The 26,512-nt window shown below is 57.3% G+C and overlaps 1 protein-coding gene, 21 non-coding genes and 4 pseudogenes across 22 annotated transcripts; all 26 read right to left on the reverse strand.

The window, feature by feature from the left end:
• Positions 1-519: 519 nt before the first annotated feature.
• On the reverse strand, positions 520-710 carry LOC147099288 (U2 spliceosomal RNA). The gene has a single exon (XR_015074003.1). It is a non-coding gene; the product is annotated as a U2 spliceosomal RNA (small nuclear RNA).
• Positions 711-1,348: 638 nt separating this feature from the next.
• LOC147099289 (U2 spliceosomal RNA) lies at positions 1,349-1,539 on the reverse strand. Its single transcript, XR_015074004.1, has one exon. It is a non-coding gene; the product is annotated as a U2 spliceosomal RNA (small nuclear RNA).
• A 638-nt stretch (positions 1,540-2,177) lies between these two features.
• Positions 2,178-2,368, reverse strand: LOC147099290 (U2 spliceosomal RNA). The gene has a single exon (XR_015074087.1). It is a non-coding gene; the product is annotated as a U2 spliceosomal RNA (small nuclear RNA).
• A 638-nt stretch (positions 2,369-3,006) lies between these two features.
• Positions 3,007-3,197, reverse strand: LOC147099291 (U2 spliceosomal RNA). Its single transcript, XR_015074005.1, has one exon. It is a non-coding gene; the product is annotated as a U2 spliceosomal RNA (small nuclear RNA).
• A 638-nt stretch (positions 3,198-3,835) lies between these two features.
• LOC147099292 (U2 spliceosomal RNA) lies at positions 3,836-4,026 on the reverse strand. The gene has a single exon (XR_015074006.1). It is a non-coding gene; the product is annotated as a U2 spliceosomal RNA (small nuclear RNA).
• Positions 4,027-4,664: 638 nt separating this feature from the next.
• LOC147099293 (U2 spliceosomal RNA) lies at positions 4,665-4,855 on the reverse strand. The gene has a single exon (XR_015074008.1). It is a non-coding gene; the product is annotated as a U2 spliceosomal RNA (small nuclear RNA).
• Positions 4,856-5,493: 638 nt separating this feature from the next.
• Positions 5,494-5,684, reverse strand: LOC147099294 (U2 spliceosomal RNA). Its single transcript, XR_015074009.1, has one exon. It is a non-coding gene; the product is annotated as a U2 spliceosomal RNA (small nuclear RNA).
• Positions 5,685-6,322: 638 nt separating this feature from the next.
• On the reverse strand, positions 6,323-6,513 carry LOC147099295 (U2 spliceosomal RNA). Its single transcript, XR_015074010.1, has one exon. It is a non-coding gene; the product is annotated as a U2 spliceosomal RNA (small nuclear RNA).
• A 638-nt stretch (positions 6,514-7,151) lies between these two features.
• Positions 7,152-7,342, reverse strand: LOC147099296 (U2 spliceosomal RNA). Its single transcript, XR_015074011.1, has one exon. It is a non-coding gene; the product is annotated as a U2 spliceosomal RNA (small nuclear RNA).
• Positions 7,343-7,980: 638 nt separating this feature from the next.
• Positions 7,981-8,171, reverse strand: LOC147099297 (U2 spliceosomal RNA). Its single transcript, XR_015074012.1, has one exon. It is a non-coding gene; the product is annotated as a U2 spliceosomal RNA (small nuclear RNA).
• A 638-nt stretch (positions 8,172-8,809) lies between these two features.
• Positions 8,810-9,000, reverse strand: LOC147099298 (U2 spliceosomal RNA). Its single transcript, XR_015074013.1, has one exon. It is a non-coding gene; the product is annotated as a U2 spliceosomal RNA (small nuclear RNA).
• A 638-nt stretch (positions 9,001-9,638) lies between these two features.
• Positions 9,639-9,829, reverse strand: LOC147099299 (U2 spliceosomal RNA). The gene has a single exon (XR_015074014.1). It is a non-coding gene; the product is annotated as a U2 spliceosomal RNA (small nuclear RNA).
• A 638-nt stretch (positions 9,830-10,467) lies between these two features.
• LOC147099300 (U2 spliceosomal RNA) lies at positions 10,468-10,658 on the reverse strand. Its single transcript, XR_015074015.1, has one exon. It is a non-coding gene; the product is annotated as a U2 spliceosomal RNA (small nuclear RNA).
• A 638-nt stretch (positions 10,659-11,296) lies between these two features.
• Positions 11,297-11,501, reverse strand: LOC147099301 (U2 spliceosomal RNA; annotated as a pseudogene).
• A 968-nt stretch (positions 11,502-12,469) lies between these two features.
• On the reverse strand, positions 12,470-12,677 carry LOC147099302 (U2 spliceosomal RNA; annotated as a pseudogene).
• Positions 12,678-13,131: 454 nt separating this feature from the next.
• On the reverse strand, positions 13,132-14,403 carry LOC147099303 (uncharacterized). The gene has a single exon (XM_085969300.1). The coding sequence runs from the start codon at positions 14,341-14,343 to the stop codon at positions 13,132-13,134; it is 1,212 nt and encodes a 403-aa protein (XP_085825426.1). The 5' UTR covers positions 14,344-14,403.
• A 4,334-nt stretch (positions 14,404-18,737) lies between these two features.
• LOC147099304 (U2 spliceosomal RNA) lies at positions 18,738-18,884 on the reverse strand (annotated as a pseudogene).
• Positions 18,885-19,522: 638 nt separating this feature from the next.
• LOC147099305 (U2 spliceosomal RNA) lies at positions 19,523-19,713 on the reverse strand. The gene has a single exon (XR_015074016.1). It is a non-coding gene; the product is annotated as a U2 spliceosomal RNA (small nuclear RNA).
• A 638-nt stretch (positions 19,714-20,351) lies between these two features.
• Positions 20,352-20,542, reverse strand: LOC147099306 (U2 spliceosomal RNA). The gene has a single exon (XR_015074017.1). It is a non-coding gene; the product is annotated as a U2 spliceosomal RNA (small nuclear RNA).
• Positions 20,543-21,180: 638 nt separating this feature from the next.
• On the reverse strand, positions 21,181-21,371 carry LOC147099307 (U2 spliceosomal RNA). The gene has a single exon (XR_015074019.1). It is a non-coding gene; the product is annotated as a U2 spliceosomal RNA (small nuclear RNA).
• Positions 21,372-22,009: 638 nt separating this feature from the next.
• Positions 22,010-22,187, reverse strand: LOC147099308 (U2 spliceosomal RNA; annotated as a pseudogene).
• Positions 22,188-22,825: 638 nt separating this feature from the next.
• LOC147099309 (U2 spliceosomal RNA) lies at positions 22,826-23,016 on the reverse strand. The gene has a single exon (XR_015074020.1). It is a non-coding gene; the product is annotated as a U2 spliceosomal RNA (small nuclear RNA).
• Positions 23,017-23,654: 638 nt separating this feature from the next.
• Positions 23,655-23,845, reverse strand: LOC147099310 (U2 spliceosomal RNA). Its single transcript, XR_015074021.1, has one exon. It is a non-coding gene; the product is annotated as a U2 spliceosomal RNA (small nuclear RNA).
• Positions 23,846-24,483: 638 nt separating this feature from the next.
• LOC147099311 (U2 spliceosomal RNA) lies at positions 24,484-24,674 on the reverse strand. Its single transcript, XR_015074022.1, has one exon. It is a non-coding gene; the product is annotated as a U2 spliceosomal RNA (small nuclear RNA).
• Positions 24,675-25,312: 638 nt separating this feature from the next.
• LOC147099312 (U2 spliceosomal RNA) lies at positions 25,313-25,503 on the reverse strand. The gene has a single exon (XR_015074023.1). It is a non-coding gene; the product is annotated as a U2 spliceosomal RNA (small nuclear RNA).
• A 638-nt stretch (positions 25,504-26,141) lies between these two features.
• On the reverse strand, positions 26,142-26,332 carry LOC147099313 (U2 spliceosomal RNA). Its single transcript, XR_015074024.1, has one exon. It is a non-coding gene; the product is annotated as a U2 spliceosomal RNA (small nuclear RNA).
• Positions 26,333-26,512: the final 180 nt, after the last annotated feature.

Below are 26,512 nucleotides of genomic sequence, written 5' to 3' on the forward strand. Positions count from 1 at the left end.
CCAGGGCTTACTTACTTGCAAGCCAGACGAAAAGCCGTGCCCGTATGGCACCCCCTTCCCTTCGGCGGAGATGACGCCATGAAAGCATTTGCATTTTGCGAGCAATTAACCAACCGGGCGGCGCGCAGGAGCGCGCCGGCGGGGCTTGCGGTGTCCCCTCCCCCCTCCTTTTCCAACGGGGGCGGGCGCAGTGGCTCAGAAATCCAACAGGGTGCAGCACGGTCCAGGTCAGCTGCAGAGCGGGAAAGGTGGCGAGGCCCCGCCCTGAAATCCAGGGCACGTCCCCATATGCAAATAAGAAAGAAAAACACAATTTTGACATGCAAACGCAGAGCGAAAAACACCCCCGAAGGCGGCTGCTTAGCCTGCGGCGCGGCCGGCCAGCGAGCGGGTGAAAAGTAAGGCGGCGGCACGACAAGGGCGAGCCCGAGCGGCTCTACAAAGGAAAGACAGCACGGCTGAAAGTGGTGCGAAAACTTTTTCTGCTTTTGACTTTTGCGACTTCCCACCCCAAAGAGGGGAAGCTGCACCGCTCCCGGAAGCACTGCAATACCAGGTCGATGCGTGGAGTGGACGGAGCAAGCCCCTGTTCCATCTCCCTGTTCCAAAAATCAATTTAATATTTGGTCCCCAGATAGGGGACGTATCAGATATTAAACTGATAAGAACAGATACTACACTTGATCTTAGCCAAAAGGCCGAGAAGCGATAGCCTGTAAACTCCCGCCGACGCGCAAGTGTCCCTCGGCCTCTGTCTTCTCCGTCAATCTGGCCGCGGTCGGCCGAGCGCAGGTGCGACGGCGGGCCTGCAGCAAGAGAGCAATTTCGGCCAGGGCTTACTTACTTGCAAGCCAGACGAAAAGCCGTGCCCGTATGGCACCCCCTTCCCTTCGGCGGAGATGACGCCATGAAAGCATTTGCATTTTGCGAGCAATTAACCAACCGGGCGGCGCGCAGGAGCGCGCCGGCGGGGCTTGCGGTGTCCCCTCCCCCCTCCTTTTCCAACGGGGGCGGGCGCAGTGGCTCAGAAATCCAACAGGGTGCAGCACGGTCCAGGTCAGCTGCAGAGCGGGAAAGGTGGCGAGGCCCCGCCCTGAAATCCAGGGCACGTCCCCATATGCAAATAAGAAAGAAAAACACAATTTTGACATGCAAACGCAGAGCGAAAAACACCCCCGAAGGCGGCTGCTTAGCCTGCGGCGCGGCCGGCCAGCGAGCGGGTGAAAAGTAAGGCGGCGGCACGACAAGGGCGAGCCCGAGCGGCTCTACAAAGGAAAGACAGCACGGCTGAAAGTGGTGCGAAAACTTTTTCTGCTTTTGACTTTTGCGACTTCCCACCCCAAAGAGGGGAAGCTGCACCGCTCCCGGAAGCACTGCAATACCAGGTCGATGCGTGGAGTGGACGGAGCAAGCCCCTGTTCCATCTCCCTGTTCCAAAAATCAATTTAATATTTGGTCCCCAGATAGGGGACGTATCAGATATTAAACTGATAAGAACAGATACTACACTTGATCTTAGCCAAAAGGCCGAGAAGCGATAGCCTGTAAACTCCCGCCGACGCGCAAGTGTCCCTCGGCCTCTGTCTTCTCCGTCAATCTGGCCGCGGTCGGCCGAGCGCAGGTGCGACGGCGGGCCTGCAGCAAGAGAGCAATTTCGGCCAGGGCTTACTTACTTGCAAGCCAGACGAAAAGCCGTGCCCGTATGGCACCCCCTTCCCTTCGGCGGAGATGACGCCATGAAAGCATTTGCATTTTGCGAGCAATTAACCAACCGGGCGGCGCGCAGGAGCGCGCCGGCGGGGCTTGCGGTGTCCCCTCCCCCCTCCTTTTCCAACGGGGGCGGGCGCAGTGGCTCAGAAATCCAACAGGGTGCAGCACGGTCCAGGTCAGCTGCAGAGCGGGAAAGGTGGCGAGGCCCCGCCCTGAAATCCAGGGCACGTCCCCATATGCAAATAAGAAAGAAAAACACAATTTTGACATGCAAACGCAGAGCGAAAAACACCCCCGAAGGCGGCTGCTTAGCCTGCGGCGCGGCCGGCCAGCGAGCGGGTGAAAAGTAAGGCGGCGGCACGACAAGGGCGAGCCCGAGCGGCTCTACAACGGAAAGACAGCACGGCTGAAAGTGGTGCGAAAACTTTTTCTGCTTTTGACTTTTGCGACTTCCCACCCCAAAGAGGGGAAGCTGCACCGCTCCCGGAAGCACTGCAATACCAGGTCGATGCGTGGAGTGGACGGAGCAAGCCCCTGTTCCATCTCCCTGTTCCAAAAATCAATTTAATATTTGGTCCCTAGATAGGGGACGTATCAGATATTAAACTGATAAGAACAGATACTACACTTGATCTTAGCCAAAAGGCCGAGAAGCGATAGCCTGTAAACTCCCGCCGACGCGCAAGTGTCCCTCGGCCTCTGTCTTCTCCGTCAATCTGGCCGCGGTCGGCCGAGCGCAGGTGCGACGGCGGGCCTGCAGCAAGAGAGCAATTTCGGCCAGGGCTTACTTACTTGCAAGCCAGACGAAAAGCCGTGCCCGTATGGCACCCCCTTCCCTTCGGCGGAGATGACGCCATGAAAGCATTTGCATTTTGCGAGCAATTAACCAACCGGGCGGCGCGCAGGAGCGCGCCGGCGGGGCTTGCGGTGTCCCCTCCCCCCTCCTTTTCCAACGGGGGCGGGCGCAGTGGCTCAGAAATCCAACAGGGTGCAGCACGGTCCAGGTCAGCTGCAGAGCGGGAAAGGTGGCGAGGCCCCGCCCTGAAATCCAGGGCACGTCCCCATATGCAAATAAGAAAGAAAAACACAATTTTGATATGCAAACGCAGAGCGAAAAACACCCCCGAAGGCGGCTGCTTAGCCTGCGGCGCGGCCGGCCAGCGAGCGGGTGAAAAGTAAGGCGGCGGCACGACAAGGGCGAGCCCGAGCGGCTCTACAACGGAAAGACAGCACGGCTGAAAGTGGTGCGAAAACTTTTTCTGCTTTTGACTTTTGCGACTTCCCACCCCAAAGAGGGGAAGCTGCACCGCTCCCGGAAGCACTGCAATACCAGGTCGATGCGTGGAGTGGACGGAGCAAGCCCCTGTTCCATCTCCCTGTTCCAAAAATCAATTTAATATTTGGTCCCCAGATAGGGGACGTATCAGATATTAAACTGATAAGAACAGATACTACACTTGATCTTAGCCAAAAGGCCGAGAAGCGATAGCCTGTAAACTCCCGCCGACGCGCAAGTGTCCCTCGGCCTCTGTCTTCTCCGTCAATCTGGCCGCGGTCGGCCGAGCGCAGGTGCGACGGCGGGCCTGCAGCAAGAGAGCAATTTCGGCCAGGGCTTACTTACTTGCAAGCCAGACGAAAAGCCGTGCCCGTATGGCACCCCCTTCCCTTCGGCGGAGATGACGCCATGAAAGCATTTGCATTTTGCGAGCAATTAACCAACCGGGCGGCGCGCAGGAGCGCGCCGGCGGGGCTTGCGGTGTCCCCTCCCCCCTCCTTTTCCAACGGGGGCGGGCGCAGTGGCTCAGAAATCCAACAGGGTGCAGCACGGTCCAGGTCAGCTGCAGAGCGGGAAAGGTGGCGAGGCCCCGCCCTGAAATCCAGGGCACGTCCCCATATGCAAATAAGAAAGAAAAACACAATTTTGACATGCAAACGCAGAGCGAAAAACACCCCCGAAGGCGGCTGCTTAGCCTGCGGCGCGGCCGGCCAGCGAGCGGGTGAAAAGTAAGGCGGCGGCACGACAAGGGCGAGCCCGAGCGGCTCTACAAAGGAAAGACAGCACGGCTGAAAGTGGTGCGAAAACTTTTTCTGCTTTTGACTTTTGCGACTTCCCACCCCAAAGAGGGGAAGCTGCACCGCTCCCGGAAGCACTGCAATACCAGGTCGATGCGTGGAGTGGACGGAGCAAGCCCCTGTTCCATCTCCCTGTTCCAAAAATCAATTTAATATTTGGTCCCCAGATAGGGGACGTATCAGATATTAAACTGATAAGAACAGATACTACACTTGATCTTAGCCAAAAGGCCGAGAAGCGATAGCCTGTAAACTCCCGCCGACGCGCAAGTGTCCCTCGGCCTCTGTCTTCTCCGTCAATCTGGCCGCGGTCGGCCGAGCGCAGGTGCGACGGCGGGCCTGCAGCAAGAGAGCAATTTCGGCCAGGGCTTACTTACTTGCAAGCCAGACGAAAAGCCGTGCCCGTATGGCACCCCCTTCCCTTCGGCGGAGATGACGCCATGAAAGCATTTGCATTTTGCGAGCAATTAACCAACCGGGCGGCGCGCAGGAGCGCGCCGGCGGGGCTTGCGGTGTCCCCTCCCCCCTCCTTTTCCAACGGGGGCGGGCGCAGTGGCTCAGAAATCCAACAGGGTGCAGCACGGTCCAGGTCAGCTGCAGAGCGGGAAAGGTGGCGAGGCCCCGCCCTGAAATCCAGGGCACGTCCCCATATGCAAATAAGAAAGAAAAACACAATTTTGACATGCAAACGCAGAGCGAAAAACACCCCCGAAGGCGGCTGCTTAGCCTGCGGCGCGGCCGGCCAGCGAGCGGGTGAAAAGTAAGGCGGCGGCACGACAAGGGCGAGCCCGAGCGGCTCTACAACGGAAAGACAGCACGGCTGAAAGTGGTGCGAAAACTTTTTCTGCTTTTGACTTTTGCGACTTCCCACCCCAAAGAGGGGAAGCTGCACCGCTCCCGGAAGCACTGCAATACCAGGTCGATGCGTGGAGTGGACGGAGCAAGCCCCTGTTCCATCTCCCTGTTCCAAAAATCAATTTAATATTTGGTCCCCAGATAGGGGACGTATCAGATATTAAACTGATAAGAACAGATACTACACTTGATCTTAGCCAAAAGGCCGAGAAGCGATAGCCTGTAAACTCCCGCCGACGCGCAAGTGTCCCTCGGCCTCTGTCTTCTCCGTCAATCTGGCCGCGGTCGGCCGAGCGCAGGTGCGACGGCGGGCCTGCAGCAAGAGAGCAATTTCGGCCAGGGCTTACTTACTTGCAAGCCAGACGAAAAGCCGTGCCCGTATGGCACCCCCTTCCCTTCGGCGGAGATGACGCCATGAAAGCATTTGCATTTTGCGAGCAATTAACCAACCGGGCGGCGCGCAGGAGCGCGCCGGCGGGGCTTGCGGTGTCCCCTCCCCCCTCCTTTTCCAACGGGGGCGGGCGCAGTGGCTCAGAAATCCAACAGGGTGCAGCACGGTCCAGGTCAGCTGCAGAGCGGGAAAGGTGGCGAGGCCCCGCCCTGAAATCCAGGGCACGTCCCCATATGCAAATAAGAAAGAAAAACACAATTTTGACATGCAAACGCAGAGCGAAAAACACCCCCGAAGGCGGCTGCTTAGCCTGCGGCGCGGCCGGCCAGCGAGCGGGTGAAAAGTAAGGCGGCGGCACGACAAGGGCGAGCCCGAGCGGCTCTACAACGGAAAGACAGCACGGCTGAAAGTGGTGCGAAAACTTTTTCTGCTTTTGACTTTTGCGACTTCCCACCCCAAAGAGGGGAAGCTGCACCGCTCCCGGAAGCACTGCAATACCAGGTCGATGCGTGGAGTGGACGGAGCAAGCCCCTGTTCCATCTCCCTGTTCCAAAAATCAATTTAATATTTGGTCCCCAGATAGGGGACGTATCAGATATTAAACTGATAAGAACAGATACTACACTTGATCTTAGCCAAAAGGCCGAGAAGCGATAGCCTGTAAACTCCCGCCGACGCGCAAGTGTCCCTCGGCCTCTGTCTTCTCCGTCAATCTGGCCGCGGTCGGCCGAGCGCAGGTGCGACGGCGGGCCTGCAGCAAGAGAGCAATTTCGGCCAGGGCTTACTTACTTGCAAGCCAGACGAAAAGCCGTGCCCGTATGGCACCCCCTTCCCTTCGGCGGAGATGACGCCATGAAAGCATTTGCATTTTGCGAGCAATTAACCAACCGGGCGGCGCGCAGGAGCGCGCCGGCGGGGCTTGCGGTGTCCCCTCCCCCCTCCTTTTCCAACGGGGGCGGGCGCAGTGGCTCAGAAATCCAACAGGGTGCAGCACGGTCCAGGTCAGCTGCAGAGCGGGAAAGGTGGCGAGGCCCCGCCCTGAAATCCAGGGCACGTCCCCATATGCAAATAAGAAAGAAAAACACAATTTTGACATGCAAACGCAGAGCGAAAAACACCCCCGAAGGCGGCTGCTTAGCCTGCGGCGCGGCCGGCCAGCGAGCGGGTGAAAAGTAAGGCGGCGGCACGACAAGGGCGAGCCCGAGCGGCTCTACAACGGAAAGACAGCACGGCTGAAAGTGGTGCGAAAACTTTTTCTGCTTTTGACTTTTGCGACTTCCCACCCCAAAGAGGGGAAGCTGCACCGCTCCCGGAAGCACTGCAATACCAGGTCGATGCGTGGAGTGGACGGAGCAAGCCCCTGTTCCATCTCCCTGTTCCAAAAATCAATTTAATATTTGGTCCCCAGATAGGGGACGTATCAGATATTAAACTGATAAGAACAGATACTACACTTGATCTTAGCCAAAAGGCCGAGAAGCGATAGCCTGTAAACTCCCGCCGACGCGCAAGTGTCCCTCGGCCTCTGTCTTCTCCGTCAATCTGGCCGCGGTCGGCCGAGCGCAGGTGCGACGGCGGGCCTGCAGCAAGAGAGCAATTTCGGCCAGGGCTTACTTACTTGCAAGCCAGACGAAAAGCCGTGCCCGTATGGCACCCCCTTCCCTTCGGCGGAGATGACGCCATGAAAGCATTTGCATTTTGCGAGCAATTAACCAACCGGGCGGCGCGCAGGAGCGCGCCGGCGGGGCTTGCGGTGTCCCCTCCCCCCTCCTTTTCCAACGGGGGCGGGCGCAGTGGCTCAGAAATCCAACAGGGTGCAGCACGGTCCAGGTCAGCTGCAGAGCGGGAAAGGTGGCGAGGCCCCGCCCTGAAATCCAGGGCACGTCCCCATATGCAAATAAGAAAGAAAAACACAATTTTGACATGCAAACGCAGAGCGAAAAACACCCCCGAAGGCGGCTGCTTAGCCTGCGGCGCGGCCGGCCAGCGAGCGGGTGAAAAGTAAGGCGGCGGCACGACAAGGGCGAGCCCGAGCGGCTCTACAACGGAAAGACAGCACGGCTGAAAGTGGTGCGAAAACTTTTTCTGCTTTTGACTTTTGCGACTTCCCACCCCAAAGAGGGGAAGCTGCACCGCTCCCGGAAGCACTGCAATACCAGGTCGATGCGTGGAGTGGACGGAGCAAGCCCCTGTTCCATCTCCCTGTTCCAAAAATCAATTTAATATTTGGTCCCCAGATAGGGGACGTATCAGATATTAAACTGATAAGAACAGATACTACACTTGATCTTAGCCAAAAGGCCGAGAAGCGATAGCCTGTAAACTCCCGCCGACGCGCAAGTGTCCCTCGGCCTCTGTCTTCTCCGTCAATCTGGCCGCGGTCGGCCGAGCGCAGGTGCGACGGCGGGCCTGCAGCAAGAGAGCAATTTCGGCCAGGGCTTACTTACTTGCAAGCCAGACGAAAAGCCGTGCCCGTATGGCACCCCCTTCCCTTCGGCGGAGATGACGCCATGAAAGCATTTGCATTTTGCGAGCAATTAACCAACCGGGCGGCGCGCAGGAGCGCGCCGGCGGGGCTTGCGGTGTCCCCTCCCCCCTCCTTTTCCAACGGGGGCGGGCGCAGTGGCTCAGAAATCCAACAGGGTGCAGCACGGTCCAGGTCAGCTGCAGAGCGGGAAAGGTGGCGAGGCCCCGCCCTGAAATCCAGGGCACGTCCCCATATGCAAATAAGAAAGAAAAACACAATTTTGACATGCAAACGCAGAGCGAAAAACACCCCCGAAGGCGGCTGCTTAGCCTGCGGCGCGGCCGGCCAGCGAGCGGGTGAAAAGTAAGGCGGCGGCACGACAAGGGCGAGCCCGAGCGGCTCTACAACGGAAAGACAGCACGGCTGAAAGTGGTGCGAAAACTTTTTCTGCTTTTGACTTTTGCGACTTCCCACCCCAAAGAGGGGAAGCTGCACCGCTCCCGGAAGCACTGCAATACCAGGTCGATGCGTGGAGTGGACGGAGCAAGCCCCTGTTCCATCTCCCTGTTCCAAAAATCAATTTAATATTTGGTCCCCAGATAGGGGACGTATCAGATATTAAACTGATAAGAACAGATACTACACTTGATCTTAGCCAAAAGGCCGAGAAGCGATAGCCTGTAAACTCCCGCCGACGCGCAAGTGTCCCTCGGCCTCTGTCTTCTCCGTCAATCTGGCCGCGGTCGGCCGAGCGCAGGTGCGACGGCGGGCCTGCAGCAAGAGAGCAATTTCGGCCAGGGCTTACTTACTTGCAAGCCAGACGAAAAGCCGTGCCCGTATGGCACCCCCTTCCCTTCGGCGGAGATGACGCCATGAAAGCATTTGCATTTTGCGAGCAATTAACCAACCGGGCGGCGCGCAGGAGCGCGCCGGCGGGGCTTGCGGTGTCCCCTCCCCCCTCCTTTTCCAACGGGGGCGGGCGCAGTGGCTCAGAAATCCAACAGGGTGCAGCACGGTCCAGGTCAGCTGCAGAGCGGGAAAGGTGGCGAGGCCCCGCCCTGAAATCCAGGGCACGTCCCCATATGCAAATAAGAAAGAAAAACACAATTTTGACATGCAAACGCAGAGCGAAAAACACCCCCGAAGGCGGCTGCTTAGCCTGCGGCGCGGCCGGCCAGCGAGCGGGTGAAAAGTAAGGCGGCGGCACGACAAGGGCGAGCCCGAGCGGCTCTACAACGGAAAGACAGCACGGCTGAAAGTGGTGCGAAAACTTTTTCTGCTTTTGACTTTTGCGACTTCCCACCCCAAAGAGGGGAAGCTGCACCGCTCCCGGAAGCACTGCAATACCAGGTCGATGCGTGGAGTGGACGGAGCAAGCCCCTGTTCCATCTCCCTGTTCCAAAAATCAATTTAATATTTGGTCCCCAGATAGGGGACGTATCAGATATTAAACTGATAAGAACAGATACTACACTTGATCTTAGCCAAAAGGCCGAGAAGCGATAGCCTGTAAACTCCCGCCGACGCGCAAGTGTCCCTCGGCCTCTGTCTTCTCCGTCAATCTGGCCGCGGTCGGCCGAGCGCAGGTGCGACGGCGGGCCTGCAGCAAGAGAGCAATTTCGGCCAGGGCTTACTTACTTGCAAGCCAGACGAAAAGCCGTGCCCGTATGGCACCCCCTTCCCTTCGGCGGAGATGACGCCATGAAAGCATTTGCATTTTGCGAGCAATTAACCAACCGGGCGGCGCGCAGGAGCGCGCCGGCGGGGCTTGCGGTGTCCCCTCCCCCCTCCTTTTCCAACGGGGGCGGGCGCAGTGGCTCAGAAATCCAACAGGGTGCAGCACGGTCCAGGTCAGCTGCAGAGCGGGAAAGGTGGCGAGGCCCCGCCCTGAAATCCAGGGCACGTCCCCATATGCAAATAAGAAAGAAAAACACAATTTTGACATGCAAACGCAGAGCGAAAAACACCCCCGAAGGCGGCTGCTTAGCCTGCGGCGCGGCCGGCCAGCGAGCGGGTGAAAAGTAAGGCGGCGGCACGACAAGGGCGAGCCCGAGCGGCTCTACAACGGAAAGACAGCACGGCTGAAAGTGGTGCGAAAACTTTTTCTGCTTTTGACTTTTGCGACTTCCCACCCCAAAGAGGGGAAGCTGCACCGCTCCCGGAAGCACTGCAATACCAGGTCGATGCGTGGAGTGGACGGAGCAAGCCCCTGTTCCATCTCCCTGTTCCAAAAATCAATTTAATATTTGGTCCCCAGATAGGGGACGTATCAGATATTAAACTGATAAGAACAGATACTACACTTGATCTTAGCCAAAAGGCCGAGAAGCGATAGCCTGTAAACTCCCGCCGACGCGCAAGTGTCCCTCGGCCTCTGTCTTCTCCGTCAATCTGGCCGCGGTCGGCCGAGCGCAGGTGCGACGGCGGGCCTGCAGCAAGAGAGCAATTTCGGCCAGGGCTTACTTACTTGCAAGCCAGACGAAAAGCCGTGCCCGTATGGCACCCCCTTCCCTTCGGCGGAGATGACGCCATGAAAGCATTTGCATTTTGCGAGCAATTAACCAACCGGGCGGCGCGCAGGAGCGCGCCGGCGGGGCTTGCGGTGTCCCCTCCCCCCTCCTTTTCCAACGGGGGCGGGCGCAGTGGCTCAGAAATCCAACAGGGTGCAGCACGGTCCAGGTCAGCTGCAGAGCGGGAAAGGTGGCGAGGCCCCGCCCTGAAATCCAGGGCACGTCCCCATATGCAAATAAGAAAGAAAAACACAATTTTGACATGCAAACGCAGAGCGAAAAACACCCCCGAAGGCGGCTGCTTAGCCTGCGGCGCGGCCGGCCAGCGAGCGGGTGAAAAGTAAGGCGGCGGCACGACAAGGGCGAGCCCGAGCGGCTCTACAACGGAAAGACAGCACGGCTGAAAGTGGTGCGAAAACTTTTTCTGCTTTTGACTTTTGCGACTTCCCACCCCAAAGAGGGGAAGCTGCACCGCTCCCGGAAGCACTGCAATACCAGGTCGATGCGTGGAGTGGACGGAGCAAGCCCCTGTTCCATCTCCCTGTTCCAAAAATCAATTTAATATTTGGTCCCCAGATAGGGGACGTATCAGATATTAAACTGATAAGAACAGATACTACACTTGATCTTAGCCAAAAGGCCGAGAAGCGATAGCCTGTAAACTCCCGCCGACGCGCAAGTGTCCCTCGGCCTCTGTCTTCTCCGTCAATCTGGCCGCGGTCGGCCGAGCGCAGGTGCGACGGCGGGCCTGCAGCAAGAGAGCAATTTCGGCCAGGGCTTACTTACTTGCAAGCCAGACGAAAAGCCGTGCCCGTATGGCACCCCCTTCCCTTCGGCGGAGATGACGCCATGAAAGCATTTGCATTTTGCGAGCAATTAACCAACCGGGCGGCGCGCAGGAGCGCGCCGGCGGGGCTTGCGGTGTCCCCTCCCCCCTCCTTTTCCAACGGGGGCGGGCGCAGTGGCTCAGAAATCCAACAGGGTGCAGCACGGTCCAGGTCAGCTGCAGAGCGGGAAAGGTGGCGAGGCCCCGCCCTGAAATCCAGGGCACGTCCCCATATGCAAATAAGAAAGAAAAACACAATTTTGACATGCAAACGCAGAGCGAAAAACACCCCCGAAGGCGGCTGCTTAGCCTGCGGCGCGGCCGGCCAGCGAGCGGGTGAAAAGTAAGGCGGCGGCACGACAAGGGCGAGCCCGAGCGGCTCTACAAAGGAAAGACAGCACGGCTGAAAGTGGTGCGAAAACTTTTTCTGCTTTTGACTTTTGCGACTTCCCACCCCAAAGAGGGGAAGCTGCACCGCTCCCGGAAGCACTGCAATACCAGGTCGATGCGTGGAGTGGACGGAGCAAGCCCCTGTTCCATCTCCCTGTTCCAAAAATCAATTTAATATTTGGTCCCCAGATAGGGGACGTATCAGATATTAAACTGATAAGAACAGATTTTTTTTTTTTTTTTTTTTTCAATATATATGCTTTATTCATAAAAATCTTTGTTCATGTACATGACAATGCAGTCCACATCTGGTACAGTGCAAATTAACTTCAGCACATGGCACTCAATTTACAAATTACATTACATTTTTCATTACATATATCAAAGCATGTTTCAATATATAACAATATACACTCCACAAATCATATTACAGATGAAAGCAGTACATGGTACTCTCTTTACACAAACAGGTACATTTTCATTACATGTTTTATCAGTCATACAGCCCAAGGGGGGCCGAGATGCATTCCAACATTTCTCAAAATACATTACATTACAATCCACCAACCGTATTATATATTGATCTTAGCCAAAAGGCCGAGAAGCGATAGCCTGTAAACTCCCGCCGACGCGCAAGTGTCCCTCGGCCTCTGTCTTCTCCGTCAATCTGGCCGCGGTCGGCCGAGCGCAGGTGCGACGGCGGGCCTGCAGCAAGAGAGCAATTTCGGCCAGGGCTTACTTACTTGCAAGCCAGACGAAAAGCCGTGCCCGTATGGCACCCCCTTCCCTTCGGCGGAGATGACGCCATGAAAGCATTTGCATTTTGCGAGCAATTAACCAACCGGGCGGCGCGCAGGAGCGCGCCGGCGGGGCTTGCGGTGTCCCCTCCCCCCTCCTTTTCCAACGGGGGCGGGCGCAGTGGCTCAGAAATCCAACAGGGTGCAGCACGGTCCAGGTCAGCTGCAGAGCGGGAAAGGTGGCGAGGCCCCGCCCTGAAATCCAGGGCACGTCCCCATATGCAAATAAGAAAGAAAAACACAATTTTGACATGCAAACGCAGAGCGAAAAACACCCCCGAAGGCGGCTGCTTAGCCTGCGGCGCGGCCGGCCAGCGAGCGGGTGAAAAGTAAGGCGGCGGCACGACAAGGGCGAGCCCGAGCGGCTCTACAACGGAAAGACAGCACGGCTGAAAGTGGTGCGAAAACTTTTTCTGCTTTTGACTTTTGCGACTTCCCACCCCAAAGAGGGGAAGCTGCACCGCTCCCGGAAGCACTGCAATACCAGGTCGATGCGTGGAGTGGACGGAGCAAGCCCCTGTTCCATCTCCCTGTTCCAAAAATCAATTTAATATTTGGTCCCCAGATAGGGGACGTATCAGATATTAAACTGATAAGAACAGATTTTTTTTATTTTTTTTTTTATTTCAATATATATGCTTTATTTATAAAAATCTTTGTTCATGTACATGACAATGCAGTCCACATCTGGTACAGTGCAAATTAACTTCAGCACATGGCACTCAATTTACAAATTACATTACATTTATCATTACATATATCAAAGCATGTTTCAATATATAACAATATACACTCCACAAATCATATTACAGATGAAAGCAGTACATGGTACTCTCTTTACACATACAGGTACATTTTCATTACATGTTTTATCAGTCATACAGCCCAAGGGGGGCCGAGATGCATTCCAACATTTCTCAAAATACATTACATTTACAATCCACCAACCGTATTATATATGGCTTAATAATACACATGAATGCAGTACATGGTACTCTATTTACATTCACAGATTACAAGTGCTTTACAATTAACACACTTGTACGTCATGCGGCCCGAGGGGGGGGTTTTCCACTGGTTTCAGCCCCTCAGTGTACACTGGCGGGAGGGCCTTAAACTGTGGCCCTTCCCCATCGTGCCTTGGCGGCGGCGGCACCAACCTTTAGTGCGTCCCTCAGCACGTACTCCCGGACCTTGGAATGTGCCAATCTGCAACACTCGGTCGTGGACATCTCCTTGCTCTGGAAGACCAGCAAGTTTCGGGCAGACCAAAGGGCGTCTTTCACCGAGTTGATGATCTTCCAGCAGCAGTTGATGTTTGTCTCGGTGTGCGTCCCTGGGAACAGTCCGTAGAGCACAGAGTCCTGTGTTACCGAGCTGCTCGGGATGAACCTCGACAAAGACCACTGCATCTCTTTCCAGACCTTCTGTGCAAAGGCACATTCCAGAAGGAGATGGATGACGGTCTCGTCCCAAGCGCAGCCTCCTCGCGGACAGCGTGCGGTGGAGCAGAGACGTCGGGAGTGCATGAAGGATCTGACGGGGAGGGCCCTTCTCACCACCAGCCAAGCTACGTCTTGGTGCTTGTTTGTGAGTTCTGGCGATGAGGCATTCTGCCAAATGACTTCGACAGTCTGCTCAGGGAACCATCCGAGAGGATCTACCATCTCCTTTTCCCGTAGGGTCCCGAGGACGTTTCGTGCTGACCACTGCTTGACAGCTTTGTGGTCAAAGGTGTTTGCCGTGAAAAACTTTTCCACGAAGGACAGGTGGTCTGGCACGGTCCAACTGGATGGAGCGTTCCGCGGCAGCGTCGCCAGACCCATCCTTCGCAACACCGGGGTCAGGTAGAACCTCAGCACGTAGTGACACTTGGTGTTTGCGTACTGAGGGTCCGTGCACAGTTTGATGCAGCCGCACACAAAGGTGGCCATCAGGATGAGGGCGACGTTTGGTACGTTCTTTCCCCCTTTCTCTGGAGATTTGTACATCGTGTCCCTCCGGACACGGTCCATTTTCGATCTCCAGATAAAGTGGAAGACGGCTCGGGTGACTGCGGCGGCGCAGGGTCGGGGTATGGGCCACACCTGCGCCACGTACAGCAGCACTGACAGCACTTCGCACCTGATGACCAGGTTCTTTCCCACGATCGACAGGGAGCGCTGCTCCCACATTCCCAGTTTCTGGCGTGCCTTGGAGATACGCTCCTCCCAGTTTTTTGTGCATGCCCCAGCCGCTCCGAACCATATTCCCAGCACCTTCAGGTAATCTGACCTGACGGTGAAGGGGACAAAGGATCGGTCGGCCCAGTTCCCAAAGAACATGGCCTCGCTTTTGCTGCGATTTACTTTCGCTCCCGAGGCCAGTTCAAATTGGTCGCAGATGCTCAGCAGTCTGCGGACCGACAGCGGATCCGAGCAAAAGACGGCGACGTCATCCATGTACAGGGAGGTCTTAACCTGAGTGCCTCCGCTGCCTGGGATCGTCACCCCTCCAATGCTCGAATCCCTTCTGATGGATTGGGCAAAGGGTTCGATACAACACACGAACAAGACGGAGGAGAGAGGACAGCCCTGCCTGACTCCAGATTTGATCGGGAAGCTTTCTGATTCCCACCCGTTGATTAGGACTGCGCTACTGATGTCTGTGTAGAGCAGTTGGATCCAATTGCAGATTCCCTCCCCAAACCCCATTTTGGAGAGCACGTCCATCATGTACGTGTGCGATATTCTGTCGAAAGCCTTCTCCTGGTCCAAGCTGATTAAGCAGGTGTGCACCCCCCTGTCCCGCACGTAGGCGATCGTATCCCTGAGTAGCGCGAGGCTATCAGAGATCTTCCTGCCGGGTACGGCACAGGTCTGATCCGGGTGGATCACCAGCTCCAGAGCAGACTTGACCCTGTTGGCGATGACCTTGGACAGAATCTTGTAGTCCACATTAAGCAGCGAAATGGGCCGCCAGTTTCTGATTTCTTCCCTCTCCCCTTTCTGCTTGTAGATGAGGGTGATGATGCCTTTCCTCATCGATTCTGACATGCTGCCAGCCAGAAGCATACCCCCGTACACTTCCAGCAGGTCTGGGCCCATCCAGTCCCACAGAGCCGAATACAACTCGACCGGTAGGCCGTCGCTTCCGGGAGTTTTACTCGTCTCGAAGGACCGGACGGCCTTTGTCAGCTCGTCCAGAGTTAGCGGGTGATCCAGACTCTCCCGCTTGCTGTCGTCTAGCTCCTCCGAGATAGACGACAGGAAAGACTGGGAGGCCGCGCTGTCTGTGGGCTTCGCGTCGTACAGCCCGGCATAAAAGGATTTGCTGATCCTTCGCATGTCAGGCTGCGAGGACGTCACAGAGCCGTCTTCCTCCTTCAGGCTGTGGATCACAGAGCTCCCTCTGTGTACCTTTTGGAAGAAGAAACGCGAGCACGTCTCGTCCTGCTCCACGGAGCGGACTCTGGAGCGGAAGATGATCTTGGAGGACTCTGAGGCGTAGAGCGAGGCTTGCTGGCCCTTCACCTCTTGGAGTTCCTCCCCGACATTGACTCCCATCGACTGCAGCAGGAGCAGATTCTGCATGCTTTTCTGGAGTCGGGACATTTCCCTCTGTCCCTCTCTCGCCTTCTGAACACCTTTGAGGATGAAGAACCTCTTGATGTTGGTCTTGATCGTTTCCCACCAGTGCGCCGGGGAATCAAAGAGGGGTTTCACGGTTCTCCAACCTTTGTAATCCCTTTTGAGTTCCTCAATGTTTTCTGGGGTCAACAGTTTCACGTTCAGCTTCCATATCCCTCTGCCTACTTTCTGGTCTTCCTGTGGGTGACAGTCGGCTAGTAAGAGGCAGTGGTCAGAGAAGAACACCGGCTTGACGTCGGTGGATCTGACCGAGAGAGCTTGGGACACAAACAGGAAGTCTATCCTGGAACGGACAGACCCGTCTGGCCTGGACCAGGTGTATCTGCGCGGCGCTCCATCTGCAGGGTTGTTGAAGATGTCGTGCAGCTTGGCGTCTTTTACCGCTTCCATCAGGAGTCTGGACGTGGCGTCCAGTTTGCTGTCGGCTCTGCCGGATCGCCCAGCCGCATCGATGATGCAGTTGAAGTCACCGCCCAGAATAACCGGCCTGGACGTCGTCAGCAGCAGCGGTAGCTGCTGGAAGACGGCCAGCCGCTCGTTCTTGAGAGCCGGGGCGTACACATTGATCAGCCTGAGCGGGGCATTCTTGTACAGTACGTCTGCTGCGAGGAGGCGGCCACCCACCACCTCCTTAACTTCGGTGATGGTGAAGTCACCTCCCCGCAGCAGAATACCCAGGCCGGAGGCACGGCAATCGTTGCCTCCTGACCAGATCGATTGGCCGTGGGGCCACCATCGCGACCACTGCCTGTAGTTGCTGAAGTGCGGTAGGCCGCACTCCTGCAGGAACAGTAGGTCGGCCTTGACCTTGGCAAGGTACCCCAAGGTGGAAACACATCGCGTCGTGCTTTTGATGCTACGCACGTTTAAGCTTGCAATTTTTAAACCCATTTTAAATTTTAAATAGAGTTCAAGTCCCATTTTAATAAGCAGTCCTTTATGCTGTTTCCATCCCTTGGGGCTGGACCTGCATACACACAGTGTCAGAGAAAAACTGTACTTGCCCTGGGCTGAGGAACTCGCCCTGGTCTCTTGAGGGGTTGCTGTACCGGCAGGGGGATGACGGCGGTGAGAAGAAGACTTCCTCATTCGTGGGTGGTTCTTCCCTCAGCCTGTCGCCTGTGGTGTCGTGGCTCCCGGTTTCCCGGAGCAGGTGTGCATCGGTCGCTTCATTGCTCCCGGTTTCCCGGAGCTGGGGTATGGTGGACGCTCCGCTGCTCCCGGTTGTCTGGAGCTGGGGAGCGTCGGGCACTTGGCCGCCCCCGGCGGTCTGGAGCTGGGGGACGTCGGGCACTTGGCCGCTCCCGGCGGTCTGTAGCTGGGGGGCGTCGGGCTCTTGGCCGCTCCCGGCGGTCTGGAGCTGGGGAGCGTCGGGCACTTGGCCGCTCCCGGCGGTCTGGAGCTGGGGAGCGTCGGGCACTTGGCCACTCCCGGCGGTCTGGAGCTGGGGAGCGTCGGGAACTTGGCCGCTCCCGGCGGTCTGGAGCTGGGCTGCGTTGTGCCCTTCGTTGCTACCGGTGTCCTGGGGCACGGTGATCACTCCTGTTTGTTTCTTTTCGCTCAGCCACTTTTTTTGTTGTTGGTGACTGTTCTTTTCTTGCCCTTCCTCATCAGATGAGCAGCTGCTGGTGTTGCCCGTTTGGGGCGCGTGCCGCCTTTTTTCCACAGGCCTGGACTTTGGCAGCCTCTCTCTTTGGGGGAGGCTTTTTTTTTTGTTCTTTCGTTTGACCTCCTGCCATTCTCCCAGTTGTTGTTCTCCAGCTGCCTCCTCTTCCATGGTCTCTGGCTGTTGGGGAGGAGGCTGAGTGCTGGTTGCCTGGGTTTGGTCGTTTCCAGTGAGGGCCTCTGCGGTGGGAGCAGTGCTGGTCTCCTTTGAGGCGGCCTTGTTGACAGGTCCTTTAATTGCCTGCGCATAGCTGCTGCTGCGCCTTGGGCAGGCCTTGTAGAGATGGCCTGTCTCCCCGCACAAGTTGCAGCACTTGCTCTCCTTGCAATCCTTCGTCTGGTGGCCTTCCTGCTTGCAGTTGCGACAGATGGTGACAGTGCAGGTCGCCGCCACGTGCCCGGATCTCCCGCAGGTTCGACACACCCTGGGTTGTCCCGCGTACACCATGTAGCCCCGGCTTCCACCGATGGCGAAGCTGGAGGGGAGGTGCTGGATGGCTCCTTTGGCATCCACTTTCAGGGTTACTTTGATCTGGCGTTTGCTGGTCCAGATCCCAAACAGGTCATTTACGTCAACGCTGTTCCCGACACTGTCGACGTATCTGCCGAGGAACGTCAGCACATCGACCACAGGGATGTGCGGGTTGTACATGTGTACAGTGACCACCCGGTTTCTTTGTGTTGGGAGAGTGAATAGAGGCTCGGCAGTCATAACTGAAAGCAGCGTTTCACTCCCCTTTTCCTTAACTGCCTGCAGAAATTTCAGGCATGCCGCGACGTTCCTGAACGTCACATCAAAATGTCCACTGCTGGGGAAATCCTGCAGAGCGAAGATATCCGCAACTTGGAATCCGCAGCATCCGGTCAAGATCCTCTTCACAAAAAGGGAGCGGTCGATGGGCGATTGTCCCTCCACCTTCTTCACTGTGACTCGGACAGTGTTCCGGACTCCCTGTCTCGCTCCTCGGTTTGCTGCAATCTCGCTTGCAGGTCGCCCGTCACTCCAGGCTCTCGAGCTCGCTGTTCCATTGGCCGCCGTCGCGCCTGCCAATCGCTCTCTGCCCCGGGCTGCCAAGCTTGCTGCTTGCTTGGCCCTCGTCTCGCCTGCCAATCGCTCTCCGCCCTGGAGTCCCGGGCTCGCTTCCTCATTGGCCGACGTCATGCCTGCCAATCGCTCTCCGCCCCGGCCTCCCGAGCTCGCTCCTTCGTTGGCCGCCCTCTCGCCTGCCGATCGCTCTCCGCTGCAGGCTCTCGACCTCGCTGCATGGTCGGCCGCCACCTCGCGCTGCAGGTCGCTCTCCACTCCGGGCTCCCGCAATCGCTCCTCCTCCGGCGGCCTCGGTTTCTGCTCCCGATAGCTCCTTTCTCGGGTTTCCTCGCTCTCTGCTCCGTCAGTCTCCATCTATGCAGATCGCTCTGCTCTGATTGGATCAAGGCCGAAGCCAGCATGAAAATGCAGCCAAACCAGAAACACCAGTATCGCGACACAAGGTCAATTAGCATCAGAATCAAGCAGATACTGATAAGAACAGATACTACACTTGATCTTAGCCAAAAGGCCGAGAAGCGATAGCCTGTAAACTCCCGCCGACGCGCAAGTGTCCCTCGGCCTCTGTCTTCTCCGTCAATCTGGCCGCGGTCGGCCGAGCGCAGGTGCGACGGCGGGCCTGCAGCAAGAGAGCAATTTCGGCCAGGGCTTACTTACTTGCAAGCCAGACGAAAAGCCGTGCCCGTATGGCACCCCCTTCCCTTCGGCGGAGATGACGCCATGAAAGCATTTGCATTTTGCGAGCAATTAACCAACCGGGCGGCGCGCAGGAGCGCGCCGGCGGGGCTTGCGGTGTCCCCTCCCCCCTCCTTTTCCAACGGGGGCGGGCGCAGTGGCTCAGAAATCCAACAGGGTGCAGCACGGTCCAGGTCAGCTGCAGAGCGGGAAAGGTGGCGAGGCCCCGCCCTGAAATCCAGGGCACGTCCCCATATGCAAATAAGAAAGAAAAACACAATTTTGACATGCAAACGCAGAGCGAAAAACACCCCCGAAGGCGGCTGCTTAGCCTGCGGCGCGGCCGGCCAGCGAGCGGGTGAAAAGTAAGGCGGCGGCACGACAAGGGCGAGCCCGAGCGGCTCTACAACGGAAAGACAGCACGGCTGAAAGTGGTGCGAAAACTTTTTCTGCTTTTGACTTTTGCGACTTCCCACCCCAAAGAGGGGAAGCTGCACCGCTCCCGGAAGCACTGCAATACCAGGTCGATGCGTGGAGTGGACGGAGCAAGCCCCTGTTCCATCTCCCTGTTCCAAAAATCAATTTAATATTTGGTCCCCAGATAGGGGACGTATCAGATATTAAACTGATAAGAACAGATACTACACTTGATCTTAGCCAAAAGGCCGAGAAGCGATAGCCTGTAAACTCCCGCCGACGCGCAAGTGTCCCTCGGCCTCTGTCTTCTCCGTCAATCTGGCCGCGGTCGGCCGAGCGCAGGTGCGACGGCGGGCCTGCAGCAAGAGAGCAATTTCGGCCAGGGCTTACTTACTTGCAAGCCAGACGAAAAGCCGTGCCCGTATGGCACCCCCTTCCCTTCGGCGGAGATGACGCCATGAAAGCATTTGCATTTTGCGAGCAATTAACCAACCGGGCGGCGCGCAGGAGCGCGCCGGCGGGGCTTGCGGTGTCCCCTCCCCCCTCCTTTTCCAACGGGGGCGGGCGCAGTGGCTCAGAAATCCAACAGGGTGCAGCACGGTCCAGGTCAGCTGCAGAGCGGGAAAGGTGGCGAGGCCCCGCCCTGAAATCCAGGGCACGTCCCCATATGCAAATAAGAAAGAAAAACACAATTTTGACATGCAAACGCAGAGCGAAAAACACCCCCGAAGGCGGCTGCTTAGCCTGCGGCGCGGCCGGCCAGCGAGCGGGTGAAAAGTAAGGCGGCGGCACGACAAGGGCGAGCCCGAGCGGCTCTACAACGGAAAGACAGCACGGCTGAAAGTGGTGCGAAAACTTTTTCTGCTTTTGACTTTTGCGACTTCCCACCCCAAAGAGGGGAAGCTGCACCGCTCCCGGAAGCACTGCAATACCAGGTCGATGCGTGGAGTGGACGGAGCAAGCCCCTGTTCCATCTCCCTGTTCCAAAAATCAATTTAATATTTGGTCCCCAGATAGGGGACGTATCAGATATTAAACTGATAAGAACAGATACTACACTTGATCTTAGCCAAAAGGCCGAGAAGCGATAGCCTGTAAACTCCCGCCGACGCGCAAGTGTCCCTCGGCCTCTGTCTTCTCCGTCAATCTGGCCGCGGTCGGCCGAGCGCAGGTGCGACGGCGGGCCTGCAGCAAGAGAGCAATTTCGGCCAGGGCTTACTTACTTGCAAGCCAGACGAAAAGCCGTGCCCGTATGGCACCCCCTTCCCTTCGGCGGAGATGACGCCATGAAAGCATTTGCATTTTGCGAGCAATTAACCAACCGGGCGGCGCGCAGGAGCGCGCCGGCGGGGCTTGCGGTGTCCCCTCCCCCCTCCTTTTCCAACGGGGGCGGGCGCAGTGGCTCAGAAATCCAACAGGGTGCAGCACGGTCCAGGTCAGCTGCAGAGCGGGAAAGGTGGCGAGGCCCCGCCCTGAAATCCAGGGCACGTCCCCATATGCAAATAAGAAAGAAAAACACAATTTTGACATGCAAACGCAGAGCGAAAAACACCCCCGAAGGCGGCTGCTTAGCCTGCGGCGCGGCCGGCCAGCGAGCGGGTGAAAAGTAAGGCGGCGGCACGACAAGGGCGAGCCCGAGCGGCTCTACAACGGAAAGACAGCACGGCTGAAAGTGGTGCGAAAACTTTTTCTGCTTTTGACTTTTGCGACTTCCCACCCCAAAGAGGGGAAGCTGCACCGCTCCCGGAAGCACTGCAATACCAGGTCGATGCGTGGAGTGGACGGAGCAAGCCCCTGTTCCATCTCCCTGTTCCAAAAATCAATTTAATATTTGGTCCCCAGATAGGGGACGTATCAGATATTAAACTGATAAGAACAGATACTACACTTGATCTTAGCCAAAAGGCCGAGAAGCGATAGCCTGTAAACTCCCGCCGACGCGCAAGTGTCCCTCGGCCTCTGTCTTCTCCGTCAATCTGGCCGCGGTCGGCCGAGCGCAGGTGCGACGGCGGGCCTGCAGCAAGAGAGCAATTTCGGCCAGGGCTTACTTACTTGCAAGCCAGACGAAAAGCCGTGCCCGTATGGCACCCCCTTCCCTTCGGCGGAGATGACGCCATGAAAGCATTTGCATTTTGCGAGCAATTAACCAACCGGGCGGCGCGCAGGAGCGCGCCGGCGGGGCTTGCGGTGTCCCCTCCCCCCTCCTTTTCCAACGGGGGCGGGCGCAGTGGCTCAGAAATCCAACAGGGTGCAGCACGGTCCAGGTCAGCTGCAGAGCGGGAAAGGTGGCGAGGCCCCGCCCTGAAATCCAGGGCACGTCCCCATATGCAAATAAGAAAGAAAAACACAATTTTGACATGCAAACGCAGAGCGAAAAACACCCCCGAAGGCGGCTGCTTAGCCTGCGGCGCGGCCGGCCAGCGAGCGGGTGAAAAGTAAGGCGGCGGCACGACAAGGGCGAGCCCGAGCGGCTCTACAACGGAAAGACAGCACGGCTGAAAGTGGTGCGAAAACTTTTTCTGCTTTTGACTTTTGCGACTTCCCACCCCAAAGAGGGGAAGCTGCACCGCTCCCGGAAGCACTGCAATACCAGGTCGATGCGTGGAGTGGACGGAGCAAGCCCCTGTTCCATAAATCAATTTAATATTTGGTCCCCAGATAGGGGACGTATCAGATATTAAACTGATAAGAACAGATACTACACTTGATCTTAGCCAAAAGGCCGAGAAGCGATAGCCTGTAAACTCCCGCCGACGCGCAAGTGTCCCTCGGCCTCTGTCTTCTCCGTCAATCTGGCCGCGGTCGGCCGAGCGCAGGTGCGACGGCGGGCCTGCAGCAAGAGAGCAATTTCGGCCAGGGCTTACTTACTTGCAAGCCAGACGAAAAGCCGTGCCCGTATGGCACCCCCTTCCCTTCGGCGGAGATGACGCCATGAAAGCATTTGCATTTTGCGAGCAATTAACCAACCGGGCGGCGCGCAGGAGCGCGCCGGCGGGGCTTGCGGTGTCCCCTCCCCCCTCCTTTTCCAACGGGGGCGGGCGCAGTGGCTCAGAAATCCAACAGGGTGCAGCACGGTCCAGGTCAGCTGCAGAGCGGGAAAGGTGGCGAGGCCCCGCCCTGAAATCCAGGGCACGTCCCCATATGCAAATAAGAAAGAAAAACACAATTTTGACATGCAAACGCAGAGCGAAAAACACCCCCGAAGGCGGCTGCTTAGCCTGCGGCGCGGCCGGCCAGCGAGCGGGTGAAAAGTAAGGCGGCGGCACGACAAGGGCGAGCCCGAGCGGCTCTACAACGGAAAGACAGCACGGCTGAAAGTGGTGCGAAAACTTTTTCTGCTTTTGACTTTTGCGACTTCCCACCCCAAAGAGGGGAAGCTGCACCGCTCCCGGAAGCACTGCAATACCAGGTCGATGCGTGGAGTGGACGGAGCAAGCCCCTGTTCCATCTCCCTGTTCCAAAAATCAATTTAATATTTGGTCCCCAGATAGGGGACGTATCAGATATTAAACTGATAAGAACAGATACTACACTTGATCTTAGCCAAAAGGCCGAGAAGCGATAGCCTGTAAACTCCCGCCGACGCGCAAGTGTCCCTCGGCCTCTGTCTTCTCCGTCAATCTGGCCGCGGTCGGCCGAGCGCAGGTGCGACGGCGGGCCTGCAGCAAGAGAGCAATTTCGGCCAGGGCTTACTTACTTGCAAGCCAGACGAAAAGCCGTGCCCGTATGGCACCCCCTTCCCTTCGGCGGAGATGACGCCATGAAAGCATTTGCATTTTGCGAGCAATTAACCAACCGGGCGGCGCGCAGGAGCGCGCCGGCGGGGCTTGCGGTGTCCCCTCCCCCCTCCTTTTCCAACGGGGGCGGGCGCAGTGGCTCAGAAATCCAACAGGGTGCAGCACGGTCCAGGTCAGCTGCAGAGCGGGAAAGGTGGCGAGGCCCCGCCCTGAAATCCAGGGCACGTCCCCATATGCAAATAAGAAAGAAAAACACAATTTTGACATGCAAACGCAGAGCGAAAAACACCCCCGAAGGCGGCTGCTTAGCCTGCGGCGCGGCCGGCCAGCGAGCGGGTGAAAAGTAAGGCGGCGGCACGACAAGGGCGAGCCCGAGCGGCTCTACAACGGAAAGACAGCACGGCTGAAAGTGGTGCGAAAACTTTTTCTGCTTTTGACTTTTGCGACTTCCCACCCCAAAGAGGGGAAGCTGCACCGCTCCCGGAAGCACTGCAATACCAGGTCGATGCGTGGAGTGGACGGAGCAAGCCCCTGTTCCATCTCCCTGTTCCAAAAATCAATTTAATATTTGGTCCCCAGATAGGGGACGTATCAGATATTAAACTGATAAGAACAGATACTACACTTGATCTTAGCCAAAAGGCCGAGAAGCGATAGCCTGTAAACTCCCGCCGACGCGCAAGTGTCCCTCGGCCTCTGTCTTCTCCGTCAATCTGGCCGCGGTCGGCCGAGCGCAGGTGCGACGGCGGGCCTGCAGCAAGAGAGCAATTTCGGCCAGGGCTTACTTACTTGCAAGCCAGACGAAAAGCCGTGCCCGTATGGCACCCCCTTCCCTTCGGCGGAGATGACGCCATGAAAGCATTTGCATTTTGCGAGCAATTAACCAACCGGGCGGCGCGCAGGAGCGCGCCGGCGGGGCTTGCGGTGTCCCCTCCCCCCTCCTTTTCCAACGGGGGCGGGCGCAGTGGCTCAGAAATCCAACAGGGTGCAGCACGGTCCAGGTCAGCTGCAGAGCGGGAAAGGTGGCGAGGCCCCGCCCTGAAATCCAGGGCACGTCCCCATATGCAAATAAGAAAGAAAAACACAATTTTGACATGCAAACGCAGAGCGAAAAACACCCCCGAAGGCGGCTGCTTAGCCTGCGGCGCGGCCGGCCAGCGAGCGGGTGAAAAGTAAGGCGGCGGCACGACAAGGGCGAGCCCGAGCGGCTCTACAACGGAAAGACAGCACGGCTGAAAGTGGTGCGAAAACTTTTTCTGCTTTTGACTTTTGCGACTTCCCACCCCAAAGAGGGGAAGCTGCACCGCTCCCGGAAGCACTGCAATACCAGGTCGATGCGTGGAGTGGACGGAGCAAGCCCCTGTTCCATCTCCCTGTTCCAAAAATCAATTTAATATTTGGTCCCCAGATAGGGGACGTATCAGATATTAAACTGATAAGAACAGATACTACACTTGATCTTAGCCAAAAGGCCGAGAAGCGATAGCCTGTAAACTCCCGCCGACGCGCAAGTGTCCCTCGGCCTCTGTCTTCTCCGTCAATCTGGCCGCGGTCGGCCGAGCGCAGGTGCGACGGCGGGCCTGCAGCAAGAGAGCAATTTTGGCCAGGGCTTACTTACTTGCAAGCCAGACGAAAAGCCGTGCCCGTATGGCACCCCCTTCCCTTCGGCGGAGATGACGCCATGAAAGCATTTGCATTTTGCGAGCAATTAACCAACCGGGCGGCGCGCAGGAGCGCGCCGGCGGGGCTTGCGGTGTCCCCTCCCCCCTCCTTTTCCAACGGGGGCGGGCGCAGTGGCTCAGAAATCCAACAGGGTGCAGCACGGTCCAGGTCAGCTGCAGAGCGGGAAAGGTGGCGAGGCCCCGCCCTGAAATCCAGGGCACGTCCCCATATGCAAATAAGAAAGAAAAACACAATTTTGACATGCAAACGCAGAGCGAAAAACACCCCCGAAGGCGGCTGCTTAGCCTGCGGCGCGGCCGGCCAGCGAGCGGGTGAAAAGTAAGGCGGCGGCACGACAAGGGCGAGCCCGAGCGGCTCTACAACGGAAAGACAGCACGGCTGAAAGTGGTGCGAAAACTTTTTCTGCTTTTGACTTTTGCGACTTCCCACCCCAAAGAGGGGAAGCTGCACCGCTCCCGGAAGCACTGCAATACCAGGTCGATGCGTGGAGTGGACGGAGCAAGCCCCTGTTCCATCTCCCTGTTCCAAAAATCAATTTAATATTTGGTCCCCAGATAGGGGACGTATCAGATATTAAACTGATAAGAACAGATACTACACTTGATCTTAGCCAAAAGGCCGAGAAGCGATAGCCTGTAAACTCCCGCCGACGCGCAAGTGTCCCTCGGCCTCTGTCTTCTCCGTCAATCTGGCCGCGGTCGGCCGAGCGCAGGTGCGACGGCGGGCCTGCAGCAAGAGAGCAATTTCGGCCAGGGCTTACTTACTTGCAAGCCAGACGAAAAGCCGTGCCCGTATGGCACCCCCTTCCCTTCGGCGGAGATGACGCCATGAAAGCATTTGCATTTTGCGAGCAATTAACCAACCGGGCGGCGCGCAGGAGCGCGCCGGCGGGGCTTGCGGTGTCCCCTCCCCCCTCCTTTTCCAACGGGGGCGGGCGCAGTGGCTCAGAAATCCAACAGGGTGCAGCACGGTCCAGGTCAGCTGCAGAGCGGGAAAGGTGGCGAGGCCCCGCCCTGAAATCCAGGGCACGTCCCCATATGCAAATAAGAAAGAAAAACACAATTTTGACATGCAAACGCAGAGCGAAAAACACCCCCGAAGGCGGCTGCTTAGCCTGCGGCGCGGCCGGCCAGCGAGCGGGTGAAAAGTAAGGCGGCGGCACGACAAGGGCGAGCCCGAGCGGCTCTACAACGGAAAGACAGCACGGCTGAAAGTGGTGCGAAAACTTTTTCTGCTTTTGACTTTTGCGACTTCCCACCCCAAAGAGGGGAAGCTGCACCGCTCCCGGAAGCACTGCAATACCAGGTCGATGCGTGGAGTGGACGGAGCAAGCCCCTGTTCCATCTCCCTGTTCCAAAAATCAATTTAATATTTGGTCCCCAGATAGGGGACGTATCAGATATTAAACTGATAAGAACAGATACTACACTTGATCTTAGCCAAAAGGCCGAGAAGCGATAGCCTGTAAACTCCCGCCGACGCGCAAGTGTCCCTCGGCCTCTGTCTTCTCCGTCAATCTGGCCGCGGTCGGCCGAGCGCAGGTGCGACGGCGGGCCTGCAGCAAGAGAGCAATTTCGGCCAGGGCTTACTTACTTGCAAGCCAGACGAAAAGCCGTGCCCGTATGGCACCCCCTTCCCT

The sequence above is a fragment of the Somniosus microcephalus genome, chromosome 28 (assembly GCF_052327205.1).
Source record: "Somniosus microcephalus isolate GS21.2 chromosome 28, FLI_Smic_1.0, whole genome shotgun sequence".
Lineage (NCBI taxonomy): Eukaryota > Metazoa > Chordata > Chondrichthyes > Squaliformes > Somniosidae > Somniosus > Somniosus microcephalus.

What these genes read in the sequence shown, in the direction of transcription:
- LOC147099303 (XM_085969300.1), bottom strand. Translation starts at nt 14,343, where the DNA reads ATGTTCTTTGGGAACTGGGCCGACCGATCCTTTGTCCCCTTCACCGTC.